Here is a 23259-nt window from a genome sequence, read left to right on the forward strand (position 1 = left end):
TGGCTAAAGTGACCACACGGAACCACAGGCCACAGGCCTGAATGTAAGTACAAGGGCAGTTTCCTTGCCAAACTTTATTGTGATTAAAGTTCCAGAGACAGTAGCACCTCCACATACCTCTGTGGCCCTGTCTTTGCCCTGGTTCCTGAATGGCCCTCACCCTAGTCTTCCAAATACTCTCTGGTTTCGAGGGGAGGAAGAAACCCAGGGCCAGTGTGAATGTGCCTGCTCAGGGCCTAGAGCTGGCCCCAGACAGAGCTGTAAGAGTTCAGGAAGACGGCTTCCCAGCCTGACGGCGATGATCCTGGAGGCAGCGTGTGGAGCAGAAAGAGAAGTCGAGGTAATGAAAGGGAATGAGGCCTTGGAGGGAGGTCCCACAGCTCCAGCAGCGTCTGAACAAGAGGAAGAAAAATGGCTGGACAGGTACCCCAGAAACTTTCCAATCCAAGCTCTCCCCACCCCTCCTCCTGCCATTTCTGTTTTCCCTCCAAAGGTTCCCAGAACATCTCAAATCCCCTCAACAAGCCTTCCTGAGTACTGTGTAGGCTCTCATTCTACTTGCCTCAAATGGTCCCTACGACATTACAGTCTACCCGCTCACACCTGCCCCCTCAACATACCGAACACTGACGATTGCAGGGTCAGGGATCTGAGGGCCAGGGGCTCCCAACTGGGCAGCTAGTCGGTGCTCTGCAGCCAGAGCTCTCTGAGGGGAAGAGAAGCTGTGTTAAGGTCAAGGCCCCGGTGGTGGAGAGGGTACCCAAGAAGTGACGGCTGCACACTGGGGAAGGGGCAGACCTCTAAGGAAGTCTTGCTGTGGAAGAGAGAGCCTGCAGCCTCACCTTCTCTCGGTCACTGAGGGCGGCAAAGCGCCGCCGCTCTTCTTGCTCCCTCATCTCCTGCTCCCGCTCCTTCCACTGCTGTTCCTCCCGCTGCCGCCGGGCTGCCTTCTGCTCCCTTTTCCGCATCACCTGCCGTGCCTCCATTTCTGGTGTCAGTGGCCCTGGCACCTGGAGGATTCCCGGGAAAGTGTAAGGTAAGACCTATACACACTATCCTTGGTAAAACTGTAAGAAAGTAGAAACGATCTAGCCAGGATCTGTGATGCCTTCCCACTCTGCTTCTTCCTTTTCCAGCTGACCTGAGCCTTGTTGTAATCATAAGCGTCTGGATTCTTCTCCATGAACCTTCGGAACTCATTACGTGTTGATCTGTCAGCTGCAACTGTATATGGTGGCCGGGCCCGGGAGTCCCTAGGTGCGAAAACCCAAAAAACTGGTTTCAACCTGCCTCCTGCATCTCCCAACATCACCCAACCAGACCAAGGGGAATCCTTTCAAGTAGCCAGTGCCAACATTAGCCTCCAGATCATCCTCTCTCTACCCCACAAGGGATCGGCATGAGGACCCTTACTTACAGCACAGTGGGGTCAGCACCTGCCTCCAGCAGCAAGCGAACCACTGAGCCTCTCCCAGCTGCGGCTGCTGCATGCAGGAGGGTGAAGCCACTGGAGCCCAAGGGGGCACTGAGCAGAGACAGAACTCCAGGGTCTACAGGGCCGGCAGCTAGCTGGAGCTTCAGCATTCCAACATCTCCGGCTCGGCAGGCAGCTAGAAGCAAGTCCCAGAGCTCTGGCTGACCACGGGCCTTGGCCTCATCCAGGGAAGGCCCCAAAGGGGCTGCATGTGAGGCCTCATCTTCTAGAGGTTGCTGGGGAAGAGTCTTAAGTGCCCCAGCCTCCAGGTCTCGGCTTCTCTCCTTCTTGTTCCTTTTTCTCCTCTTCTGCTTAGGTAATACATCAAACTCACGAAGATCCAGGGTCCCTAGTGTCAACTCTACTAGCTCCAACTCTACGTCGAAGCTGTCCTCCCCCTCTGACCCTGAACCTAGGAAAAAATTTGACATGTTAGATTCATCTAATGAATAAGCAGAGGCTGCCCAGATGCTTAAGAATGTACATAAAGAGATAATCCAGATTGTCTTGAAATGAAATTGTTTGTATTTTGTCACCCAAGATAAAACAGCACGTCAAGAGGTGAAGCCACTGGTATCATATGCAGAAATGAGGCTCTCAGCCCAGGCCCAGAAGGAGCTAAGCAGAGACAAGTCTCTGGGCATTCCCCGTGAGCAGCCTCAGGATGGTGCTCAACAGAGGAAAGCAGGGGAGCAGAACAGCCATGCGGGCCAAATGTCTGAAGCCAGGGAAACAGCCCTTAGCCCAAAAGCACAGCATCTAGTAAGACAGGTAAACTATGTGAGACTCACGCTAAGACTTTTCTAAGCACTAGGGATACAGCAATGACCAAAAGAGGTAACAGGAGATTTGGAAAGGTCACTAAACATGTCTCAGTAACTGGTACCCCGTACCCCACATTATTAACAGACCTGTGTGTGTGTGTTGTGTAAGAGCTCATCTAGAAATAGGGAAGTGGGTCAGTTATGAGAGTAGGGAATTTGCCACTGCATTTCCAGGACAGACCCAGATAGAAATTTGACAATTGCCAGATGGTGCTCAAACCCTGTTTGGGAGCGTCCTCATTCTGCCCAGCTGCCTCATTTTCATCACTGGGGACCTTTCTTTCTTCCTCAATAGCCTTCTTCTTCTCTTTCATTGTCTTCCAGTGTGTCTGAGTTAAGTCCAACCTTACTGTCTCTCGGGGGTCTTCTCCTGCCAGAAAACAAGATGTTTCTCAAGTTTAGCTGAGGAGAAGCCAGTCCAGGTTTCTCTCAATGAAGATGCTATCAGGCTGTAGTCTAAGGGCTAGAAAATTATCTGGATGCACAAGTGACAACCTGAGGCTTGGGCTGGAAGGTACAGGAAGGTCTTGGGAGTCTGAGGATCAGGACCAAACACTCACCATAAACATGCAAGGTGGTCAGCTTATGGAGCACATGCTGTAGCTCTCGGAAGGTGGGTCTGCGGGTAGCGAGGGGGATATCCCAAAGTCGGGGATCCCCCCGTTCCAGGGGTGCCCCATGGCCTCCGAAGAACAAGGACCGGCCAGAGCGAGGGGCACGCAGCAGTACTGTCCCAGCCTCCCCCAGTGCCTTAGCCCAGTCTGGCCCTGCCAGCAGGTCACGAACATCCTAGAGAAGAGAGTAACTCAGCCCTGCATATCTTCAGTTGCTATTAAATCTCCAACCAAAAAATGGCCCAGAGTTCATGTGTAGGGAGAGGTAGAAGATAGGAGGGAGGAAGAATGGCCCAGAGTTCATGTGTAGGGAGAGGTAGAAGATAGGAGGGAGGAAGAATGAGAGAACTAAGACTGCTGAGGATCCATTCCTATTCTAGCTTTGTCTACCCAGAAATAATGAAGACTGGAAGGATATAGGAGTCAACCTCCCTACTGGAACATTTCATGAGTTGAGAAAGAAAAAAGTGTGGCTTCGAGAACCACCCAATCTGGCACACCTAACTCACCTTATATAGTGTGGCTTCATTGTAGCGCCTCAGGTTGGCTCCAGCAGAGCGCGAAGCCCCACCCCGGGCATCCCGAAGCCCCTGGGCCGTGCCCCGCTTGGCCCGCACTGTGTAGCGGTGGAAGGTTTTGTGTGTCACCACTTCTCTTCTGTAGACAGCACAGACTCAGTACTGGAAACCAGCTGGACCTCCCAGGCTAACAGGATCCACTCCATCCTCACCCCACGCAGCACCCTCTCACCCTTTGAAAATGGCACCAGCAAAGTGCCCAGCTGCAGCCATGAGCACCACGCAGGATCTAGGACCTCCACTTTGCAGGTTCTGTAGCAGCAGTTCTGGTTCTTCTGGGGGCACCTGGACGATAGAGGAGCAGCACAGATATCATATCTGTGGCATCCACTGAGAGCAAGAAACCAAGTGCCAGTGCTGAGCTTCACATGCATCCTCTCATTTAATATAACCACTCTGAAGCTCGTCTCCATTTTACAAATAAGGAAATTTGAGGCTCACAGAAGCAGTCAAGATCAAGTGACAGAACCACAATTCAAACCTAGATCGGTCTGTTTCCAAACTTAATTCCATTACTACACTTGATCTTTCCAGGATTCAGGCCAGTTCAATCCAAAACTCCTGTCAGGTGTTTGATACTCATACCCAACAGGAAGGAAGGGAAGGAGTGAAAAATGGACTAGGCTACAGGGAAATCTAGAACGAGTGTATAAAAGGCTGGAGTTCCCCACACAACCTGTGCTATCACTTGCCTGGCGAGGACCTAGGACACAACGATAGGCATAAAGAAACTGTCCCTGGGCATTTTGGAAAAGAATCCGATGCGGGTGGAAGCCTCCGGGTCTGTTAGGCTTCTCAAAGTCAGCCCTCTCTTCCGCTAGTATCTGCGAGTCCTCCTCACTGGCTGAGTCTGAGTCTTCTGATCCTGAGATGCTGGAAAGATCTCCTGAGAACAACATGTGACACACAAGTTTGGTGGCCTATCTTTGACCTCTCCTCAAGTTCCTACACTGGGGCCTTCCTCCACCCCCATGTCCCACTCCCACACAGGTCTCCCACCAGTCATCACCTGTGGAACTCTGCTTTTCAAAGTCCAGGGCAGACAGGAGAGGCTTGTCCTTGAGACGTTGCTTTAGGTTAAACCGATGCCAGTCAAGCTTATAATGTTCCCTCTAGTAGGAGGAAAAGAGGGAGTGGAAATATACCCAGCCTGGCCTTTTGTGATACCCAAGACCAGTAACAGAACACCAGGAAGAACGACCGGGTAACACTAAGTGCCTTAATCAAAACATGGACCTTTATTAATTACAGACAAATCAAATGCCTACCTCTCCTCAGCCACCATTCTACTTTTGCTTCCGCCATTTAGCCCTGCACCTGGTCTTTTACCTGTTCCTGGTGGTTCTGGAAGGTCTGCTCACAGGTTGAACAAAATAATTTCTCTGAAATATCCAGAGGACCCTGGAGTGATTTTTTTTCTGGGCTTCCTCTCTCCTTTGAACCTAAATAAGGGGAGGAGACTGAGAGATCGAAGGGAAGCCGAAATCCACAGTACCAGAATCACACTCAGTGTCTGACACACAAAGCAGAGAATACAAAAGGAAGAGATGGCATGTCTTTGCCTTCAAGGAATTTATAATCTAGCAATCATGAAGAAAATGGCAAGCAGTCACTGTGTACAATAAATATGCTTCTGAAAAGTACATAAAATGAATATAAATCAAACATTGTATTTAAATTAACCAAAGGGACTGTTTAAAGGAATCCTGTAGAAAATATTTTTTGGTGAAGTTAAAATTATTTTTAACTGCAAAAACCACTTCCCAAATACCAGCTTTTCAGCCTACATTTCCAATCACAGTGTGCAGTTGGTTTTCAAAAAGTACAAAAACAACATAGCCAGAGACAAATTAAAGTTGTACAAAATCAGTAAGAAATTGTTTTATATTCAGCAAGAAGGAATGATTTGATTGGAATCCAGTTAATTTCAGACTTATATCTAGGAATTTTGAAAATATATCTAGGAATTTTGAAGTGTTTTTGCAAGCCCTGGTGTAATGTGACGAGACATAAGCAATGGCAAGAAACTTGTTTGGAGACAATTCAGGGGCCTGTGCTGGGAACAACCCAGAAACTGAATTTAAGATAAATGTTATCCAGTAGAAAGACATGTCAACAAGGGCTCCTAAGCTGGGGAATACCAATAAGAATGTGTTCCCTAGAAGAGCAATAAGCTCCAAAGAGCCCCGTCATGTTCCTCATGGGCCCACACCAAGCCTCCCCGGGTACCTGGACAGGAAGTCCGCAGAGCCTGGGCTAGGGCCTCCCCGGGAGCGTGGCTCACTAGGCTCAGGCCCTGAAGGATCGGAGCATCCACGCTCAGGTCAAACAGGGAGACCGACGCAGGAGGCTGGGCTGCAGCTGGAGCCGGAGACATGGCTGAGCAGAAATTACTTAGAAGCAGCTTCTGGAGCAGAAAGGAGGGAAGAAACAGAGCTCCCAGAAGCGAGGTCCTACTGCGGCGTCTCCTGCCTGCCTGACTTGGTCTCCCCCACGCCGCAAGACACCCTGGCACCAGGAGTCTGCTCTGGGTTAATCCGAGATCCCAGCCCGCTTTGTCAAACGTCCAGTTTCGGACCACACAAGAGTGAAATGGGGCGCATCCAGCTTCCTAATCGAGTCCCACAGAGTTTAAATCACTGAGGTTCCCTAAACGACCGTTCCTCGTTACCCGTGCGATGGGCTCCGGCAATGACTATACCGCGTGGACGCGCCTCCGCCTCGGAAGCTGCACCAAAGATCCCGGGGTGCCGAGCAGCGGTTACGCCTACAGTTCGAAGCCGGGATTTCTGCAACACCACAACAACCTCGTCACTACGGAGCAGCAAAGAGGACAAACAGCGTCGCCGGCACCTGAGCCCCCACCCCACGTAGTGCGTACTATTGGTCCTCTGGCTGTCCAAGACCCGCCTCCAGCCTTTAGTCCCGCCCCCGACGCCAAGAATTGGCCGTCTTGTCTCCACCTCCTCTGCTCATTGGCCAGGCTAGCTGCGGATGACAGTGACTGGCAGACGCCCGGCCTAGTGCTCGGTCCGGCCGAGCCCAGCGGAGCCGACGGAACCCCTGGAATCAGCGAGGTCACCGTTCTTGAGGGGAGACGCGAGACGAGCTACTGGAATCCCAGGGCCCGGGCCGGGCCTGCCAGGGGTGCCCGCGGAGCCCTAAGTGAGCTCGCAGCTGCTAACGGGGGAAGGGGCGCCGCGGGCGGGGCGGAGGCTCGCCGCCCGAATGTTTTGATAGCGGGGGCGCGCGGGCGGGGGCGCGCTGGCGGCGAGGCCGCGCACGAGACTGTCCGCTGTTGGGAGCCGAGCCCTTGGCCTGGGGCCGGCCTACCAGAGGGCGCACTGGGCTCGGGTCGTGGCGGCTGGGTGTGGGGACGCAACCCAGCCCACCCGGGGTATTGGCTGTCGGGCTGGCTCCATTCCTCCAACATCCGCAGGCGCCTCTGAGCCCAGGCCCGGCCGGCCCGGGCTCCAGGGGCCCAGGGTCCACAGTGACCCGGTGAGGGGTGAGTTCCCTGAGGGCTTGGTCAGCTCCTTTGGACCCAGGGCTCTCACCAACCCAGGGAATCTCGCCGGGGCCAGGCTGGGATGTACTCCACGGCCCTAGGGTCTGCACTGACTGGGTGAGTGCCACCTAGACCCTGGCTCCAGGGACTTAGGGAACCCACAATTCCCCCAGGATCTGGGTCTACACTGACCCACTAGGGATGTTCCATCCAGGAGCTATGCCTGCCTGCTGGGCCTTTGGTGCTTGGGAAGTAGAGGAAGGGGTTGACCAGAAAGATGCTCTTTAGAAAAGACTCTTGGTTTGGGGTCTGGGGCTTTGTGGACCCTGCAAGGCTTAATTTCTGAGGCTGACATGGGGTAATGGAGAAACAGTCCAGAGGGGCGGCCAGCCCTCAGGCCTGTACTGACTCAGTCTTCACAGGTTCTGTAAGCCACTTCTTGGGATGCTAGAGTTGGATGAGTGGCCCTGTATAATACAACCAGAGGAAGTGGGCATAGCCCTAGGTTGAAAGGGTACCTCTTCCCCACTGCAGCCTCCCTGCCCCATGCTTGGCCTCCTCTTTAGTGGAGGATCCGGGGGGTGGTGGTGGGAGAGTTGGGTTTCTTTCTCTCCCCACTTCCTGCTCTCTGGGGCCTGACACCTTCTCCTCCAGCAGCTGCAGAGCCAGGGCGTCAACGGCTGAAGTGGAGCAGACACTGTCCATGGAGCTGGTAGGGCCACGTGCTTACCTCAAACCTTGGTTTACACAGTGCTTCCAAACTGCTAGTCTTTGGGGAGACCAGGGTTTCTCCCAAACCCTGGAGGGGAGGCGGAGGGCCCCTTCTCTCCATTGAATAGAAGATGAAACAGCACCCCCCTCAAAGGGGCAGAGTCTGGCTTCAGGCCAGCAAGGCCTAAAGGTTCTGGGAATGACTGACCTCATTGGTCAGTGAAGGCCTCCCAAACCCTGAGCTTGCTGCTTTCCTTGGTTACTCCTCCTCCTCTGCCTTTGAGCCAAGCAGACTGGTAGTGAAGACCAAGCCCAAGGATTCTTGCTCACTCCTTCAGGCAGGGCAGCTGATGAGCTCTACTGGGGTCTGAACGTGGGTTTCTTCCTCATTCCCGGCAGGTGGACAAGGTGGACAGGGGGCGGTGGTGATGGCGCAGTTTGACACTGAATACCAGCGCCTAGAGGCCTCCTACAGTGATTCGCCCCCGGGGGAGGAGGACCTGTTGGTGCACGTCCCTGAGGGGAGCAAGTGTGAGTCCTTGGACATGACAGCCAGAGCTGGGTCGTGGGGGGGAGTTGGTGGGAGAACACTGAGGAGCAAGGGCTCACATTTCTTAAGGGCCCTGACATCTCTGCTCCTGTGCCCACAGCACCTTGGCACCACATCGAAAACCTTGACCTCTTCTTCTCTCGAATATCCTTCATGTCTCTGTTGGAGCGCTAGATCTTTAGCCCCTCTCTAAGCCAGGCCCCTGATGGGAAGTTGGGGTGGGTTTGACTCTCCCTAGAAGGCGGGTAGAACTCTTCTTGAGCCTGAAAGAGGCTGGGGAAATAATGATCGTTATAAATCATGACGCCCCACATTTCCCAAGAGCCATGTGCCTTGCACTTTGTGATGTTCAGTTATAAGGCGCCTCTCTAAGGGTGATCCTCCTTTCTGATGGGATGCTAATAACTGTAATAACTAATGTCTTCTGACTCGTTCTGTGTCAGCTCTGTGTTAAATACTTTATATGCATTATCTCAGACCTAACATCCTATGGGGCAGGTGCTATTATTCCCAGTATTACCACTGCAGACAAAAGCTCAGAGAGGTTAAGTAACTTGGCCAAAGTCACGCAGCCAGAAATCATAAAGCCAGGACTTAAGCTCAGGTATGTGACACCAAAGTCTGTGCTCTTAACTGCTGTCTCTGCCAGCCACTTTTTCTTAACGATTACACGTTTATAATCTACACCAGAAGAATGGCTTCACTTGTATGCTCATCGGAGAGATCTTTGAGCTCATGTAAGTATGAGAAGGGATGAGTGATATGTTGAAGGAATTCATCTCAGTCTCCTGTCCTTCAGCCCCCTGGCCCTGCCTGCCAGTGCAGCTCAGTCCTAGGCTCAAAATTCTGCAGACATTTATAGTTCAGGGACTGGGTGTGGCACCAAAATTTACAGCCCCGCTTTTTTTCTCTCCCTTATAAGGAAAGGTTTCCACGTCCTCTCTCTTCCACAAAGAGAACTTAGACTTGATCCTTTCATCAGAGCTCCAAAGGAATGGGCCTGATTCAGTCAGGAGGTCTCAGAGATGCCAGCCACTTACTTGAGAAAAGTCTGTGTTCTGCCTCTGTTGTCCCTTAGGCCTGCTGCTGGGCAAGGATCCTTCTAAGAGGAGGGAGCCATGTGGCCTCGCCAAAGGGGAAGGAGTTGGGAAATCTCCCCTTAGTAAGAAAAGAGTTCAGATCCCAAAGGGCTTCTAAGTACCATCTCAAAAGGAAATCAGAGCCTGGGGACCAGAGACCACAATCGCGAGGCCTTTGAGAGAGTGGTGGCAGAGCTTACTCTGAGGGGAGGAAAGCAGGCTGATTCTGTGGCACCTGAGGCTAGTGCAAAAATAGGAGCTGGTTTGGGTCTGAGAAGGTCCCCTAGGGCTGAGCAGTAGAGAGAGCCCACTGGGAGTTCTCCAGCCCCTCCATTTCCCAGAGGCTGCTCCCCAATCTTGTTCCGCTGCTTCCAGACTCTTGTCTTTTCCCGTGTTATTTTACCGGTGCTTCTCTGACTCTTCCCAACTCCCCAGGCAGTTCCTCTTTGTGGTTGCCTTCACCACCTTCCTGGTCAGCTGTGTGGACTACGACATCCTATTTGCCAACAAGATGGTGAACCACAGTCTTCACCCTACCGAGCCTGTCAAGGTCACTCTGCCAGACGCCTTTTTGCCTGCCCAAGTCTGTAGTGCCAGGTAAGGGCTGCAAGGCAGAGGGCTCCAGGGTCTGTAGTTCTGCTAGCAGGTGGGGAATGCAGTGGAGGGTGAGCACAGACTCAGGCCAAATCCTTCAGGATAGCAACATGTCTGCCAAGACTCCTCAAGGGTCACCCCTCCTCCCTTCCTTATTCCCCATCAGGATTCAGGAAAATGGCTCCCTTATCACCATCCTTGTCATCGCTGCTGTCTTCTGGATCCACCGGCTTATCAAGTTCATCTACAACATTTGCTGCTACTGGGAGATCCACTCCTTCTACCTACATGCTCTGCGTATCCCCATGGTGAGACTGGGGAGCTGGGAGTTAGCACCACGGCCCGAGACATCTTCTGCAGCCTGGGAAGGGCAGGGTGTATTCCTGGGCATCAGGCATCCTCATCCGTCATTGGCAGGTCAGGGAGCATCTGCTTAAAGGCTCCCCTCAGCTAAGTACAGGACCCCTGAGCAGCTAAGGCAGGGCAAGTGGCCGAAGCAACAAGCCCACCTTCTTTACCTTGTCTCTTCTACTCCACAGTCTGCCCTTCCATACTGCACATGGCAGGAAGTGCAGGCCCGGATTGTGCAGACCCAGAAAGAGCACCAGATCTGCATCCACAAGCGCGAGCTGACAGAGCTGGACATCTACCACCGCATCCTCCGTTTCCAGAACTACATGGTGGCGCTGGTTAACAAATCTCTGCTGCCGCTGCGCTTCCGCCTGCCCGGCCTCGGGGAGGCTGTCTTCTTCACCCGGGGCCTCAAGTACAACTTCGAGCTGATCCTCTTCTGGGGACCTGGCTCTCTGTTTCTCAATGAATGGAGCCTCAAGGCTGAGTACAAACGCGGGGGACAACGGCTAGAGCTGGCCCAGCGCCTCAGCAACCGCATCCTGTGGATTGGCATCGCCAACTTCCTGCTCTGCCCCCTCATCCTCATCTGGCAGATCCTGTATGCCTTCTTCAGCTATGCCGAGGTGCTGAAGCGGGAGCCCGGGGCCCTGGGAGCACGTTGCTGGTCACTCTATGGCCGCTGTTACCTCCGCCACTTCAACGAGCTGGAGCATGAGCTGCAGTCCCGCCTGAACCGTGGCTACAAGCCTGCCTCCAAGTACATGAATTGCTTCCTGTCACCTCTGCTGACACTGCTGGCCAAGAATGGCGCCTTCTTCGCTGGCTCCATCCTGGCCGTGCTCATTGCCCTCACCATCTATGACGAAGATGTGTTGGCTGTGGAACATGTCCTCACGACCGTCACGCTCCTGGGGGTCACTGTGACCGTGTGCAGGTGGGCCAGGGCAGCAGGTGGGAGCAAGCAGACTAGCATTCCTGGGAAAGGCTTACATCTCACCATGACCCTGATCCCACTAGATCCTTTATCCCGGACCAGCACATGGTGTTCTGCCCTGAGCAGCTGCTGCGCGTGATCCTCGCTCACATCCACTACATGCCTGACCACTGGCAGGGTAATGCCCACCGCTCGCAGACCCGGGACGAGTTTGCTCAGCTCTTCCAGTACAAGGCAGTGAGTGGAGTTGGAGTTAGGGCCTGCTAGATTGGCTGACAGCTCGGTGGTGAGGGCTGGGATCCCTCCTGCTCTCTTGTGACCGTGGTCCCCTCTCTTTTAGGTGTTCATCTTGGAGGAGTTACTGAGCCCCATTGTCACACCCCTCATCCTCATCTTCTGCCTGCGCCCACGGGCCCTGGAGATTATAGACTTCTTCCGCAATTTCACCGTGGAGGTCGTTGGTGTTGGGGATACTTGCTCCTTTGCTCAGATGGATGTTCGCCAGCATGGGCATCCCCAGGTACTGGGAGAGGAGGGGGGCAGATGGCCAGAGGCAGTGCTGGTACAGTGTCTTTGGGCAGACTGCAAAAAGGCACCCCTTCTGAGCCAACAAAGCACAGAAAGGAAGCCGTGCCTCTGGGCAGCCCTGTACCAGGGTACACACAGCTTGGTAAATGGGAGCCTGGGCTGGATTTTAGCCCAAAACACTTACCCTTAGCCAGGCTCCCTTGAGAAAGACACAAACCAAGCAACTAGCCCATCATGTGGCCACCCCAGCAGTTGGCACCAGGGCCCCTGGACAAGACACAACAGTGCATTGTGGTCTCTGTCCTCCAGGGGCAAGACCTCCCCCCTAGGAGAAAAGGTAGAAAAAGGGTTCCTGTGAGAGGACAGCCCTGTTCACGGCAGCCTCCCTTGTGCAGTGGCTGTCCGGTGGGCAGACAGAGGCCTCAGTGTACCAGCAAGCCGAGGATGGGAAGACAGAGTTGTCACTCATGCACTTTGCCATCACCAACCCTGGCTGGCAGCCACCACGTGAGAGCACGGCCTTCCTAGGCTTCCTCAAGGAGCAAGTTCAGCGGGATGGAGCAGCTGCTGGCCTTGCGCAAGGGGGTCTGCTCCCTGAAAATGCCCTCTTTACATCCATCCAGTCTTTACAGTCTGAGTCTGAGGTGTGTTCCTGGGGACTGGGAGATGATGGGCAGACTCCAAGAGCTGGGAGTTGAGGACTGGGCATGGGGTAGAAGGGCCTACCTTGTTGGTTTCCTTCTGTCTGTTCAGTCTGTGCCATTGGGTTCTAACGTGCAGAGCACCAGGGGACCCAGAGGCCTCCCTCCTACCCTGAGAATTCTACCCACCCCTTTCTTTCACAGCCACTGAGCCTTATTGCAAATGTGGTAGCCGGCTCATCCTGCCGGGGTCCCCCACTGCCCAGAGACCTGCAGGGCTCCAGGCACAGGGCTGAAGTTGCCTCTGCCCTGCGCTCCTTCTCCCCTCTGCAACCTGGTCAGGTGCCCACGGGCCGGGCTCCCAGCACCATGACAGGCTCTGGGTGAGTAGTGGTGGGCTAAGATGGGAGGGCACCACAGAAGCCCCTAGCAATTTGTGTGGGTTTCAGAAATGTTGATGACCGCTGTCTGTCTTTGCTGGGAGGGACAGGGTGGATGCCAGGACAGCCAGCTCCGGGAGCAGTGTGTGGGAAGGACAGCTGCAGAGTCTGGTGCTGTCAGAATATGCATCCACCGAGATGAGCCTGCATGCCCTCTATATGCACCAGGTGAGTGGGCAGGAAGGAGGAGGGCAGAGAACCCAGGTGGCAGCTGAAAAATAGAATAGAGGGTTGTAGATGTGAAGAAGCCAGACCTGGGTTCCGGTCCCTTCTCTGCCATTTATCTGCTCTGCTGTGTCCATTCCACATATATCCTCTTACCATCCATTTTAGCCAAGCTCACTCTCATCCTGGGCCTTTACACACTGGTGGCCTTGTGGTTTCCCCTGCCAAAAATCCAATTCTTCGAGAAATCCCTATTGCTCCCTCCTTTCCCATGAGACCCTCATTGTCCCCTCTGAGTAAAAGCCTTCCTCGCCCACCCTCCTGAAAATTCCTGCTCTATTTTTCTCTATAACATTTAGCACCACCTGACATACTGTATATTTTCCTGATTTGTGTGTTTATTGTCTCCCCACCCAGGACTGGGTTTTTGTCTGTGATGTTTACTGCTATGTCCCCAGCACCTAAAAGAGTGCCTGGCACTTAGATCCATAGCCAGTTTGTTCTTGAATCAAATGACCAGGTAAAATGAGAACTATTACAATCTATGCACAGGCTTGTTCCAGGGGCCTGCTGAGAATTTAACCTGTAAAACATCGTCCGTGTGTTACACCTAATAACACGATAGGCGCTCTGGGTCAGTGATTCTAGGTGAGGCGGGATAAATAGGAACTGGCCACAACCATGGTGGGGGCAGCTGTTTCAGACAGATAGCCTTCTGTCCCCAACTAACGAGTCTTCCACTTCTCAGCTCCACAAGCAGCAGGCCCAGGCTGAACCTGAGCGGCATGTATGGCACCGCCGGGAGAGTGATGAAAGTGGGGAGAGCGCCCCTGAAGAGGCGGGAGAGGGTGCCCGGGCCCCCCAACCTATCCCCCGCTCTGCCAGCTATCCCTGTGCTACACCCCGGCCTGGAGCACCTGAGACCACCGCCCTGCAGGGGGCCTTCCAGAGGCGCTATGGGGGCATTACAGGTATCAAATGGGGGTAGAGGACAACACAGAACCTTCAGGGTAGGGTGATTCTTCCCATGGCCTCTAGGGGAGGAAAGAGGTCAGAGGGACCAGGCCCAAGGAGACTAACCCCGCACCCTGAGCAGCCCCAGAACTCTTGTCCTTGTTCCTGTTTGTGTTCATTCTAAGAGTATGTTTACTTGTGTCTCTAGATCCTGGCACAGTGCCCCGGGCTCCCTCTCACTTCTCTCGGCTGCCCCTTGGAGGGTGGGCTGAAGATGGGCAGGCAGCATCAAGGCACCCAGAGCCGGTGCCTGAGGAGGGCTCAGAGGATGAGCTTCCCCCTCAGGTGCACAAGGTAAGGGTTCCAGGACCCAAGAACACCTGCCAGTAGTAACTTCCAGGCTGAAGTCAAAGCTTCTCAAGCAAAGAAAGGCGGGCCTCTCATACAAAGATACTGCACCCTCCCCTCCAAAATACACTCCCTTTTTCCCTCACGTCCTCTGAAATCCAGGGCTTGATTTTCCCTTCACTCACCTCCCCAAGAATCAAGCTTTCCTTTTTCCTTTATCTCCAGGCTTCTCTTGGGTAAGCAGATAGCTAAAGACTATCTCCACTACCAGTCCTTTTCTCTCCACAGGTGTAGACAAGGCTCACAAGGGTCCCTATGCCCCAGGATGGAGGTCACTGTTGCCCTGCCATCCCACCCGCCTGCCATGGAGGGCTCCTCTGAGTGTCGCCTGGCTCCACGTGTGTGGTGTTTGTGTGTCCGTGCCTGGCCAAGGGAGGTGCCAACACTGGGCTTGCCACAGCCCCAGGAGAGAAACTGGGGGTCTAAGAATCAGGGCACACAGGACTCTAGCCTCATCCCCAGGACCCCCCTTGGCTCAGAGTGTGGTGCTAGAAACTCGTCCCCAGCCCAGCCCCAATACTGCCACCTTCGCACCCTGCCCTGAAAGTCTCCAGAGGACTGCCCACCACAGAAGCTGCCAAGCAGGGAGACCCTGTGCCAACTGTGGCGTGGGGAGGTTGGCCTGGACCCTCAACCTCTGCAGCCTCCCTCCCCCCACCCTGAACAGATGAGCAGCTCAAGCTGTGGCCCTTACCTCACCCCCCCGGTTCTCTTCCAGTGCTGCAGCCTGCTCACCTCTCTCCTGCTTCCTGCACATCTCTGGCATGTGTGTGCCGCTTGCTCACGTTCTGTTCGCTTGCTCCCCTTCTGTTCAGCTTTTGCTTTGCATTGACGTGGAGGCTCTAGTTCCCAGTTCCCCTCATGCTATCTTTTGACACTAAGAAGGAAAGTTTCTAAATTGCGGGAGCAAGACGGAAATTCTTTGCTGCCCTCTCCAACTTTGGGGATGGGCCCCTGGGAGACTGAGGCCTTCCTGGCCCCCATTGCTGCTTATTGTACCCCCACCACCTGCACATGGGACTGACAGGGCTGGAGTGTGCCCCTGGCTGTCTACCTCCCAGCAAGAGAGCTCTCACCTGCCTCCCGATGTCCCCTAGAGGGGGATGGAGGGGCGACAGGACGGCTTCGCCCTAGGCTTTGGGCTGCCGCATTGCATGCTGGGACCCAGCTCCTCCCCTCCGGCCCCCCCTCCCCCAGCTGGGGTCTGCTGCGGGTGAGCGGTGACCTGTGCTGCCGAGCTCACAGCGGAGTCGGGTGGGGACCGTGTACAGCTTGATAACCCTTAATAAAGAAGGGACTTTGACCTGGTTGCGGCTCGCTGTCTCGCGCGACTAGGATTCTAGGAACGAGCGGAGTAGGGTGCGTGTGATCCCCCAGGTGACTGAGACTGGGCCGGGCCCTGGAGTAAAGTGGGCCCATGCCGTCGCTCGGGTATACCTAGCTGGCCGGCTAGCAGACGGGCCGCTTCCGACCCACGGTTCCGTGGAGGTCAAGGTCTCCAGCCAGACGTGCGGTCAGATTTCCCGCCCTGAGCCAGGGACAAGCCGACTCCGCCCTTCTATTTTGCCTTTTCCGCGTGCACCGTTCCCCCCGCCCCCTCGGAGACGTTTGGCCAATGGGGGCCTGTGTAGGGACGGGGGCCGCCAGGCGGGCGGGGCTGCTGCGGAAGAAAGCGGCTCGAGTCGCACGCTCCACATTCCTGGCCACCGGGACTTGGAAGCAGGGTCCCAGGCCGCGACGAGGGGCGGGCGAGCGGAGCCGGCGTGCGTGCCGTGCGTGAGTGCGTGGCGGCGGCGCGTGCGCGGAGAGAGTGGGCAGTGTGGTGGGGTCCACGTGTGTCCCTGCCGCTACCCCTGCCGCCTGGCGCCCCGCCGCTCCATGACCCGAGACGCCCCAGCCTCCATCCCCCGTCCCGAACGGCCGGTCCCGTTCTCCCGACCCGCAGTCCCCGCAGCCTCGGCCGGCGGCCACGCATTGCCATGGTGACTGTGGGCAACTACTGCGAGGCCGAAGGGCCCGTGGGTCCGGCCTGGGCGGAGGGTGGCTTGAGTCCCTGCTTCTTCTTCACGCTGGTGCCCTCGACGCTGCTGGGCCTCGGGGCTCTGGCCTTGGTGCTGGTCCTTCCCTGCAAGCGTCGGGAGCGGCCCCCTGGCGCCGACGCGCTATCGTGGGGGGCCGGCCCTCTCGTCGCTCCCTATGGGCTGCAGCTGCTCCTGGCCACACTTCAGGTGGCGCTGCCCCTAGCCGGCCTGGTCGGCCGGGTGGGCACTGCCCAGGGGGCCCCACTGCCAGGCTACCTACTGCTGGCTTCCGTACTGGGGACTCTGGCCAGCGCCTGTGGCCTGGGATTGATCGTGGTGGAACGGAGCCAGGCGCGGCAGAAGCTAGCAATGGGCATCTGGATCAAGTTCAGGCACAGCGCGGGTCTTCTGCTCCTCTGGACTGTGGCATTTGCAGCCGAGAACTTGGCCTTGGTGTCTTGGAACAGCCCACAATGGTGGTGGGCAAGGGCAGACTTGGGCCAGCAGGTGAGGGACCTCGTGGGGAAAGGGGAAGCACGGGTCAGAGGGGCTGGGAAAAAGGACGGCATGTCTGATCGTACTGGCTCCGCGCTTTGGGATGCCTCTAAGGAAGGGAAGAAGGGAGAGGCCGGCGCCAGCGGGGAGCCGATAGCCAGCTGGTGGGGCGTGTCTGTGCTGAGTCACTGTGGACTTTTCTTTAAGTCTGGTAGATGCTGGGCCCCTGAGGAGGACCTGGGTGTGTGCCTTACACCAGTTCCCAGCCCTACTGTAAGTACTGCAGTGACAATAGGATTTTGGCCCTCCTTGATCCTCTCTTCACATGTTTCATTGTAGGTTCAGTTTAGCCTGTGGGTACTGCGGTATGTGGTCTCTGGAGGGCTCTTTGTCCTGGGGCTCTGGGCCCCTGGACTTCGTCCTCAGTCCTACACCTTGCGGATCAACGAGGAGGATCAAGATGTAGAGAGGAACCAGGTACACCTCAATCTCTGAACCTTAGGGTCTATCTTAATTTCATTCCATCATCATTTCTTCCCACTATAATAAACTACTTCTTTTCTAAATCTCAGTTTGCACTGTTAGCCTTTCTGACCCCATCAGGCATCACTTGTGGGTCTAAGATACCTGAGCTGTAATCCCATACATTTTCCTAGAGGGTCTCTGGCTAGTGCACTTCTTGTTGATTTCTGAGCTCCCCCCCCCCATGCATTTCACCATCCTAGGTGCAGTCAGCAGAGGGACCACCAGAGTCTACCTGGCGAGACCTTGGCAGGAAGCTCCGCCTACTGAGTTGCTACTTGTGGCCCCGGGGGAGTCCAGCTCTGCAGCTCATTGTGCTTGTCTGCCTGGGGCTCATGGGGTTGGACCGGGGACTGAATGTGTTGGTCCCCATCTTCTATAGGGACATAGGTGAGAGGGAAAAGGAAGGCCAGCTCAGCGCTCTGGTCCTTCCTCGGCCCGGTTGGGTGGGGTGGGGGTGGGGGGTGAGGGCACGGGTTTGGGGGCTAGCTCACCTAGGGACAGAGTGGGAGCTGGGTAGTCAGAAAGAGGCTGTGGTGGGTGCCTGGGGCAGTTTCTCCTGAAGAGAGTCCTAGGGGCCATATGTGGGCTCTGACTCATTTTCTCCATAGTGAACTTGCTGACTGAGAAGGCACCTTGGAGCTCCCTGGCCTGGACTGTCACCACCTATGTCTTCCTCAAGTTCCTCCAGGGAGGTGGCACCGGTGGTACAGGTTTGAGGGACTCTGCTTTCACCCTGGTTGATATTAGCCCCTCCCCTCCTCCTGGTAGTGCCCTACCCACAGGCATTCCTCCCCCTGCCCCTTTCACATCCTGTGCTGGGCTGATGTCCTTTGGCCCCCGAGCCATACTGAGGCCTCCTCTGGCTTCCCGCAGGCTTCGTGAGCAACCTGCGCACGTTCCTGTGGATCCGGGTGCAGCAGTTCACATCGCGGCGGCTGCAGCTGCGCCTCTTCTCCCACCTGCACGAACTCTCCCTGCGCTGGCACCTGGGGCGCCGCACAGGGGAGGTGCTGCGGGTTGTGGACCGGGGCACGTCCAGTGTCACAGGGCTGCTCAGGTGCCAAGCCAGAGGACAGGGAGGGTGGGGCTGGAGAAGCAGGGATGGAGGCGCTGTCAGGGACCAGACCCAGCTTGAGGAGCTGTCCCTCCATCTTTGTTTTTTTTAAGTTAGGAGATTAATGTATAAATGCTCATGACAACTCAAATAAAGTAGATGGAGAGCAAATCTCTTCTGAATTCCACTTACTTCTGCAGAGGTTCCCACTCCTTTTAGTGTGTTGAGTTCTGGTTTTTTGCATTTTTACATATATGTTTGCAGACTCAGGACCAACGTGGTATCATGGAGGTTTTTACTAAAACAAATGGTACCATGACATAGGCGTCACTCTCAGAGTTGCTTTATTAACAAAACATTATGGAGACATACTCTCATCCGTGCATGAAGATCTCCCTCATTCATTATAATTGATCTAGAGCATTCTGTAGTTCGGGCATGCTATGGCTTATTTAGCCATCCACCTCTTGCAGGGCATTTAACTTGATTCTAGTCTGTTGCTGTTGGAAACAGAACACTATACTGAAACGCCTAGAGGTAGAGGTGCTGGCTCCACGCCCCTGAACCTTTCTTTGTCACCTGACTTGCCCTCCTAGCTACCTGGTGTTCAACATCATCCCTACGCTGGCCGACATCATCATCGGCATCATCTACTTCAGCATGTTCTTCAACGCCTGGTTTGGCCTCATTGTGTTCCTGTGCATGAGTCTTTACCTCGGTGAGTGCTGCTTGGTGAAACCGTCTGCCTGAACCATCCAGGGACTCCCCTTGGCATGAGCGCTGCCCTGGCTCAGGGGACGCAGCTTTGGGAGGCTGTAGCCCAGTGGATTTGACCAGGCTGTGCTGCTCCTCTATGTGATGGGCGGGGTGGGGGACAGGGCTCCTCCTCTGCCAAGGGAAGCTTAGCTCAACCTGGATGGAGGGCCGGGGAAGGGCGTCCTGGTCACACTGGGCGCCGGCTGTGGATGCAGGTCAAGGAGAAACCTCATTTCTGTCACAAGATGCAGCTTGCCTTCATTTGGTCACCAAAAGCATTTTTACACATCAGGCTTTGCACAGGCTGCAAAGACGTCTGGGACACAGAGCTCTCCCTTCGGAATCTGGGTCCCTGGGCTGTAGCCCAGAGTTAGTGTGTGTGTGGCAGAAAGCAGACTTACACTTGCCGTCTCTGCTGTTGGGAGTGACATCATGATGTCTTCTTCTCCCTCCCCCTCCTCCTGTCACTCTCCAGCCCTGACCATCGTGGTCACTGAGTGGAGAACGAAGTTTCGACGAGCTATGAACACACAAGAGAATGCTACCCGGGCACGAGCTGTGGACTCTTTGCTAAACTTCGAGACGGTAACGGAGGCCTCAGTGGCAGTGGTGTGAGGCACGGAGATGTGGAGTTTGCCTGGCACCACCGGGGCTGACGAGGAGCTGGGGGGTGCGAGGTGTGCTTTTTAAAATTGGGCAGGAGAGGTTGGAAATCTGGAGGAAAGAGTCCGGGTGCTGAATGCTGCGGCCACAACAGTGGTTTGATTCATCAGGTGAAGTATTACAACGCGCAGAGTTATGAAGTGGACCGCTATCGAGAGGCCATCATCAAATATCAGGTGAGGATGCTGGTTTGAGGCCTACTGAGAACAATGGCCTGGCGGTGCAGAATTGCCAGGGCCGAGAGGAGTAAAATGGGGGCTGTGAGGTTGAAGGTACCAGTTGGCATGTGTGTGCCATTCCTCCCTCCTGTCTTATTGCCCCAGGGTTTGGAGTGGAAGTCAAGTGCTTCACTGGTTTTACTAAATCAGACCCAGAACCTGGTGATTGGACTCGGGCTCCTCGCTGGCTCCTTGCTTTGTGCATACTTTGTCACTGAGCAGAAGCTACAGGTAAGGGAATTGTGTTGGGGACAGGGAAGAGGGGCCTGGGCCCTATGTCTAGGCCACCAGGCTCCTGGGCGGGAAGCGGGCAGAGTGACAGCCCGCTGGCCTCCAGTGACTTGGTCCTCTTCCTTGGATCTTCACAGGTCGGGGACTTTGTGCTGTTTGGCACCTACATCATCCAGCTGTACGTGCCCCTCAACTGGTTTGGCACCTACTACAGGTAATCTGGCCCCTGGCCCTCACCTGTCCGGGGTGCACCGTTTTTCTCCCAGCTCCTCAGAGGAGCTCCAACCAGCACTCTTCCTGCAGGATGATCCAGACCAACTTCATTGACATGGAGAACATGTTTGACCTGCTGAAAGAGGAGACAGAAGTGAGTGCAGAGGGGAGTGGGGTTTGTAGGGAGCAGGGGCCTGTGTGGTGTTCTTTGTTTTAATAACAGCAGCATGCATTGGTGGCACTCTCCCAGGTAAAGGACCTTCCCGGAGCAGAGCCCCTTCACTTTCAGAGGGGCCAGATCGAGTTTGAGAATGTGCACTTCAGCTATACCAGTGGGTGAGCCCCTCCCTTCTGCTTCCCACAGGCCCCATTCCCACTGTCCGTTTACACACTGCCTTCCTGCCCCTCATCCCTGCTTCTCAGCCCACCGCAACCTGGGAGGAGGGCCCGAGTGGGGCAGGGGCAGGGCCTGGTAGTAGCTCTGTTGATGGAAGGGGCACTGGGAGGGCAGCAGGCCCACTGACCGTGCCACTCTTCCTTGCAGGCGGGAGACCCTGCAGGATGTGTCCTTCACTGTGATGCCTGGACAGACACTGGCCCTGGTGAGAGGAGACCCAGCCAGTTAGCCCAGACTCCTCAAGCTTTCCTCATAGCAGGGCCCGTGGTAGCTTGTGACCCACTCTGTGGAGTCAGAGAGCCGTGTCAGGACAAGTCACAGGATAGAATGTGGCAGCCTCCACAAACATTGGTGGCCTCTTGGAGAGAAAGCTTTAAAAGCCAGCGGGCCTGAGACTGTTTTCCCCTCTGTTTCCGATGCAACAGGTGGGCCCATCCGGAGCAGGGAAGAGCACAATTTTGCGCCTGCTGTTTCGCTTCTATGACATCAGCTCTGGCTGCATCCGAATAGACGGGCAGGACATTTCACAAGTAAGGTTGCTTGGGAGAAGACTGTAATTTAGAGGCCTGTGTGTAAAAGAATGGCAAATGCTAGGCATCCAGAGAGAGGAGATGTCACTCCTGCAAAAAGCTGGGGCAGGAGATCTGCTTTTCCAGCACCACGTGACCTACAGAAGTCAAGTCGCCATGACAATGATAGGTATGGTGCCAGACGAGGTATGCAGCAGTCCAGGGAAGCGAGGAGAACGAGCGTACTTTCTCTTTATAGGTGGGGAAACAGACTCAGAGGCTAAGGGCTTTGCCCACACAGCTAGGATTGGAGCGGGGAGGTGGCAGGATTCTTACCCAGGGCCTCTCATCCCGTGTGATTCCTGCCAGGCCTGGGGGACCTCACAAGCCAGGGCATATGGTCTTTTGGCCCCAGGTGACCCAGGTCTCCCTCCGGTCCCACATTGGAGTCGTGCCCCAGGACACAGTCCTCTTCAATGACACTATCGCCAACAACATCCGCTATGGCCGCATCACAGCTGGAAACGATGAGGTGGAGGCCGCCGCTCAGGCTGCAGGCATCCATGATGCCATTATGGCTTTCTCTGAAGGTGAGTTTCCGCTGCACAGAGTCCCTCCCCTGCCCAGTTTAGTCCTCTTACCCCCTCTGCTCTCTGTGCCATCCCTCCCTTGCCCATCTGTCACAGAGACCAAGTGTATCACGTGTGACTTGAGGGAGGTGGGCAATGTCCACAGGGTACAATACACAGGTAGGCGAACGGGGACTGAAGCTGAGCGGTGGGGAGAAGCAGCGCGTCGCCATCGCTCGCACCATTCTCAAGGCTCCAGACATCATTCTGCTGGATGAGGTGAGGGCCCTGGGCAATCCTCTCCCCTCCTTCCCCCCCTGCCTGCACCCACGCCATTCCTGCTGAGCACTGTTTTCATTTAGGATAGATATCATGAATCCGTGTTTCAAAAAAACACCTTGCAGTTCTGCAGCTCAAAGTTCCTTGTTATTCCCGAGGCCTCAGCCAGCAGCTTGCGTCCTCCTTCCAGGGGGCGTTTGGGTGGCAGGGGCGGTTTTATCCAGTGCCTCTCTGTAGGCGACCTCAGCGCTGGATACGCCTAACGAGAGGGCCATCCAGGCTTCTCTGGCCAAGGTCTGTGCCAACCGCACCACCATCGTCGTGGCACACAGGTACGGACGGGCAGCAGGCAGCGGGGCTCACTTGGGGTGGGGTGGTGGGGAACTGATCTCTGACTTCTCAGGCTCTCAACGGTAGTCAGTGCTGACCAGATCCTCGTGCTCAAGGATGGCTGCATTGTGGAGAGAGGACGGTAAGAGACACAGCAGGAGGACAGAGCAGGCCTCTGAACTGGGGGCCCCAGGAGAAGGCTGTGAATCCCAGGGGGTGCTGAAAGAGTGCCCTCGGCAATCCCCTCTGTCGTCTCTGTGGGCTGGTGGCGAGCACTCTAGGGGTCAAACTGATAGTGGGGACTTACACTTTCCTCCTTGCCCAGGCACGAGGCTCTGCTGTCCCGAGGCGGGGTGTATGCTGAAATGTGGCAGCTGCAGCAGCAGGGACAGGAAGAAGCCTCTGAAGACACCAAGCCCTAGGCTAAGGCATGGTGACAGAAGTGTGGCCACTGCCCTCCCAAAGGGAAACTGCGACGAGAATAAGATGTAGCCCTCTTCCCTGGCATATCTGAGCCTGGTCTTGGGGTATGATGCTCGCTATAGTGAGAGAAAGGGACCTTTCAGAAAAGCACTTTTGGGGGAAATAAAAGTATGAACAGTGCTAGGATCACTGTGACTTTGTGGTGTGAGGTGTTGCTATG

General features: G+C 55.3%; 3 protein-coding genes and 1 long non-coding RNA gene across 6 annotated transcripts; 2 read left to right on the forward strand and 2 right to left on the reverse strand.

Annotated features, from left to right (window-relative positions):
* Positions 1-31: 31 nt before the first annotated feature.
* ANKZF1 (ankyrin repeat and zinc finger peptidyl tRNA hydrolase 1) lies at positions 32-6283 on the reverse strand. 2 transcript variants are annotated; one of them, XM_046643953.1, is made up of 14 exons: positions 6162-6283; positions 5720-5897; positions 4820-4932; positions 4500-4602; positions 4183-4376; positions 3663-3775; positions 3422-3569; positions 2859-3087; positions 2519-2668; positions 1418-1886; positions 1142-1253; positions 843-1010; positions 621-706; positions 32-392 (listed from the first exon to the last, which is right to left on the reverse strand). In XM_046643953.1, exons 2-14 carry the CDS (start codon positions 5865-5867, stop codon positions 269-271), a joined length of 2157 nt encoding a protein of 718 aa, XP_046499909.1. In that variant the 5' UTR covers positions 5868-5897; positions 6162-6283; the 3' UTR covers positions 32-268. The 2 variants fall into 2 exon arrangements, with proteins under 2 accessions (XP_046499909.1, XP_046499910.1); XM_046643954.1 differs by lacking the exon at positions 3422-3569 and having other exon boundaries at positions 2859-2917; positions 5720-6248.
* A 223-nt stretch (positions 6284-6506) lies between these two features.
* Positions 6507-15664, forward strand: ATG9A (autophagy related 9A). 2 transcript variants are annotated; one of them, XM_046643420.1, is made up of 16 exons: positions 6507-6655; positions 7653-7710; positions 8109-8240; positions 8360-8403; positions 8932-8996; positions 9774-9935; positions 10099-10240; positions 10472-11220; positions 11304-11457; positions 11561-11740; positions 12144-12392; positions 12594-12772; positions 12880-12997; positions 13743-13965; positions 14157-14302; positions 14585-15664. In XM_046643420.1, the coding sequence occupies exons 3-16, from the start codon at positions 8138-8140 to the stop codon at positions 14588-14590; spliced, it is 2520 nt and encodes an 839-aa protein (XP_046499376.1). In that variant the 5' UTR covers positions 6507-6655; positions 7653-7710; positions 8109-8137; the 3' UTR covers positions 14591-15664. The 2 variants fall into 2 exon arrangements, with proteins under 2 accessions (XP_046499376.1, XP_046499377.1); XM_046643421.1 differs by having other exon boundaries at positions 6508-6655; positions 7656-7710.
* A 362-nt stretch (positions 15665-16026) lies between these two features.
* On the forward strand, positions 16027-23219 carry ABCB6 (ATP binding cassette subfamily B member 6 (Langereis blood group)). Its single transcript, XM_046643422.1, has 19 exons — positions 16027-16884; positions 17212-17349; positions 17598-17784; positions 18006-18107; positions 18271-18454; positions 19048-19169; positions 19683-19792; positions 19981-20046; positions 20194-20319; positions 20457-20533; positions 20623-20686; positions 20783-20868; positions 21077-21134; positions 21355-21459; positions 21854-22028; positions 22174-22286; positions 22524-22618; positions 22690-22758; positions 22942-23219. Exons 1-19 carry the CDS (start codon positions 16336-16338, stop codon positions 23036-23038), a joined length of 2523 nt encoding a protein of 840 aa, XP_046499378.1. The 5' UTR covers positions 16027-16335; the 3' UTR covers positions 23039-23219.
* LOC124228722 (uncharacterized) lies at positions 19799-21913 on the reverse strand. The gene is made up of 3 exons (XR_006885766.1): positions 21775-21913; positions 20557-20668; positions 19799-20084 (listed from the first exon to the last, which is right to left on the reverse strand). It is a non-coding gene; the product is annotated as an uncharacterized LOC124228722 (long non-coding RNA).
* Positions 23220-23259: the final 40 nt, after the last annotated feature.

Source organism: Equus quagga, chromosome 17 (genome assembly GCF_021613505.1).
Source record: "Equus quagga isolate Etosha38 chromosome 17, UCLA_HA_Equagga_1.0, whole genome shotgun sequence".
Classification (NCBI taxonomy): domain Eukaryota; kingdom Metazoa; phylum Chordata; class Mammalia; order Perissodactyla; family Equidae; genus Equus; species Equus quagga.

What these genes read in the sequence shown, in the direction of transcription:
- ANKZF1 (XM_046643953.1), bottom strand. Translation starts at nt 5,867, where the DNA reads ATGTCTCCGGCTCCAGCTGCAGCCCAGCCTCCTGCGTCGGTCTCCCTG. An exon ending in GCTGGTGCCATTTTCAAAGG is followed by an intron (nt 3,570 to 3,662) that starts GTGAGAGGGTGC and finishes TGCTGTCTACAG; the next exon opens with AAGAGAAGTGGTGACACACA. An exon ending in CCCTCAGTGACCGAGAGAAG is followed by an intron (nt 707 to 842) that starts GTGAGGCTGCAG and finishes TCTTCCCCTCAG; the next exon opens with AGAGCTCTGGCTGCAGAGCA.
- ATG9A (XM_046643420.1), top strand. Translation starts at nt 8,138, where the DNA reads ATGGCGCAGTTTGACACTGAATACCAGCGCCTAGAGGCCTCCTACAGT. An exon ending in ATGCCCTCTATATGCACCAG is followed by an intron (nt 12,998 to 13,742) that starts GTGAGTGGGCAG and finishes TCCACTTCTCAG; the next exon opens with CTCCACAAGCAGCAGGCCCA. An exon ending in GCGCTATGGGGGCATTACAG is followed by an intron (nt 13,966 to 14,156) that starts GTATCAAATGGG and finishes TTGTGTCTCTAG; the next exon opens with ATCCTGGCACAGTGCCCCGG.
- ABCB6 (XM_046643422.1), top strand. Translation starts at nt 16,336, where the DNA reads ATGGTGACTGTGGGCAACTACTGCGAGGCCGAAGGGCCCGTGGGTCCG. An exon ending in AGGCCATCATCAAATATCAG is followed by an intron (nt 20,047 to 20,193) that starts GTGAGGATGCTG and finishes TTATTGCCCCAG; the next exon opens with GGTTTGGAGTGGAAGTCAAG. An exon ending in TGCTGAAAGAGGAGACAGAA is followed by an intron (nt 20,687 to 20,782) that starts GTGAGTGCAGAG and finishes GCACTCTCCCAG; the next exon opens with GTAAAGGACCTTCCCGGAGC.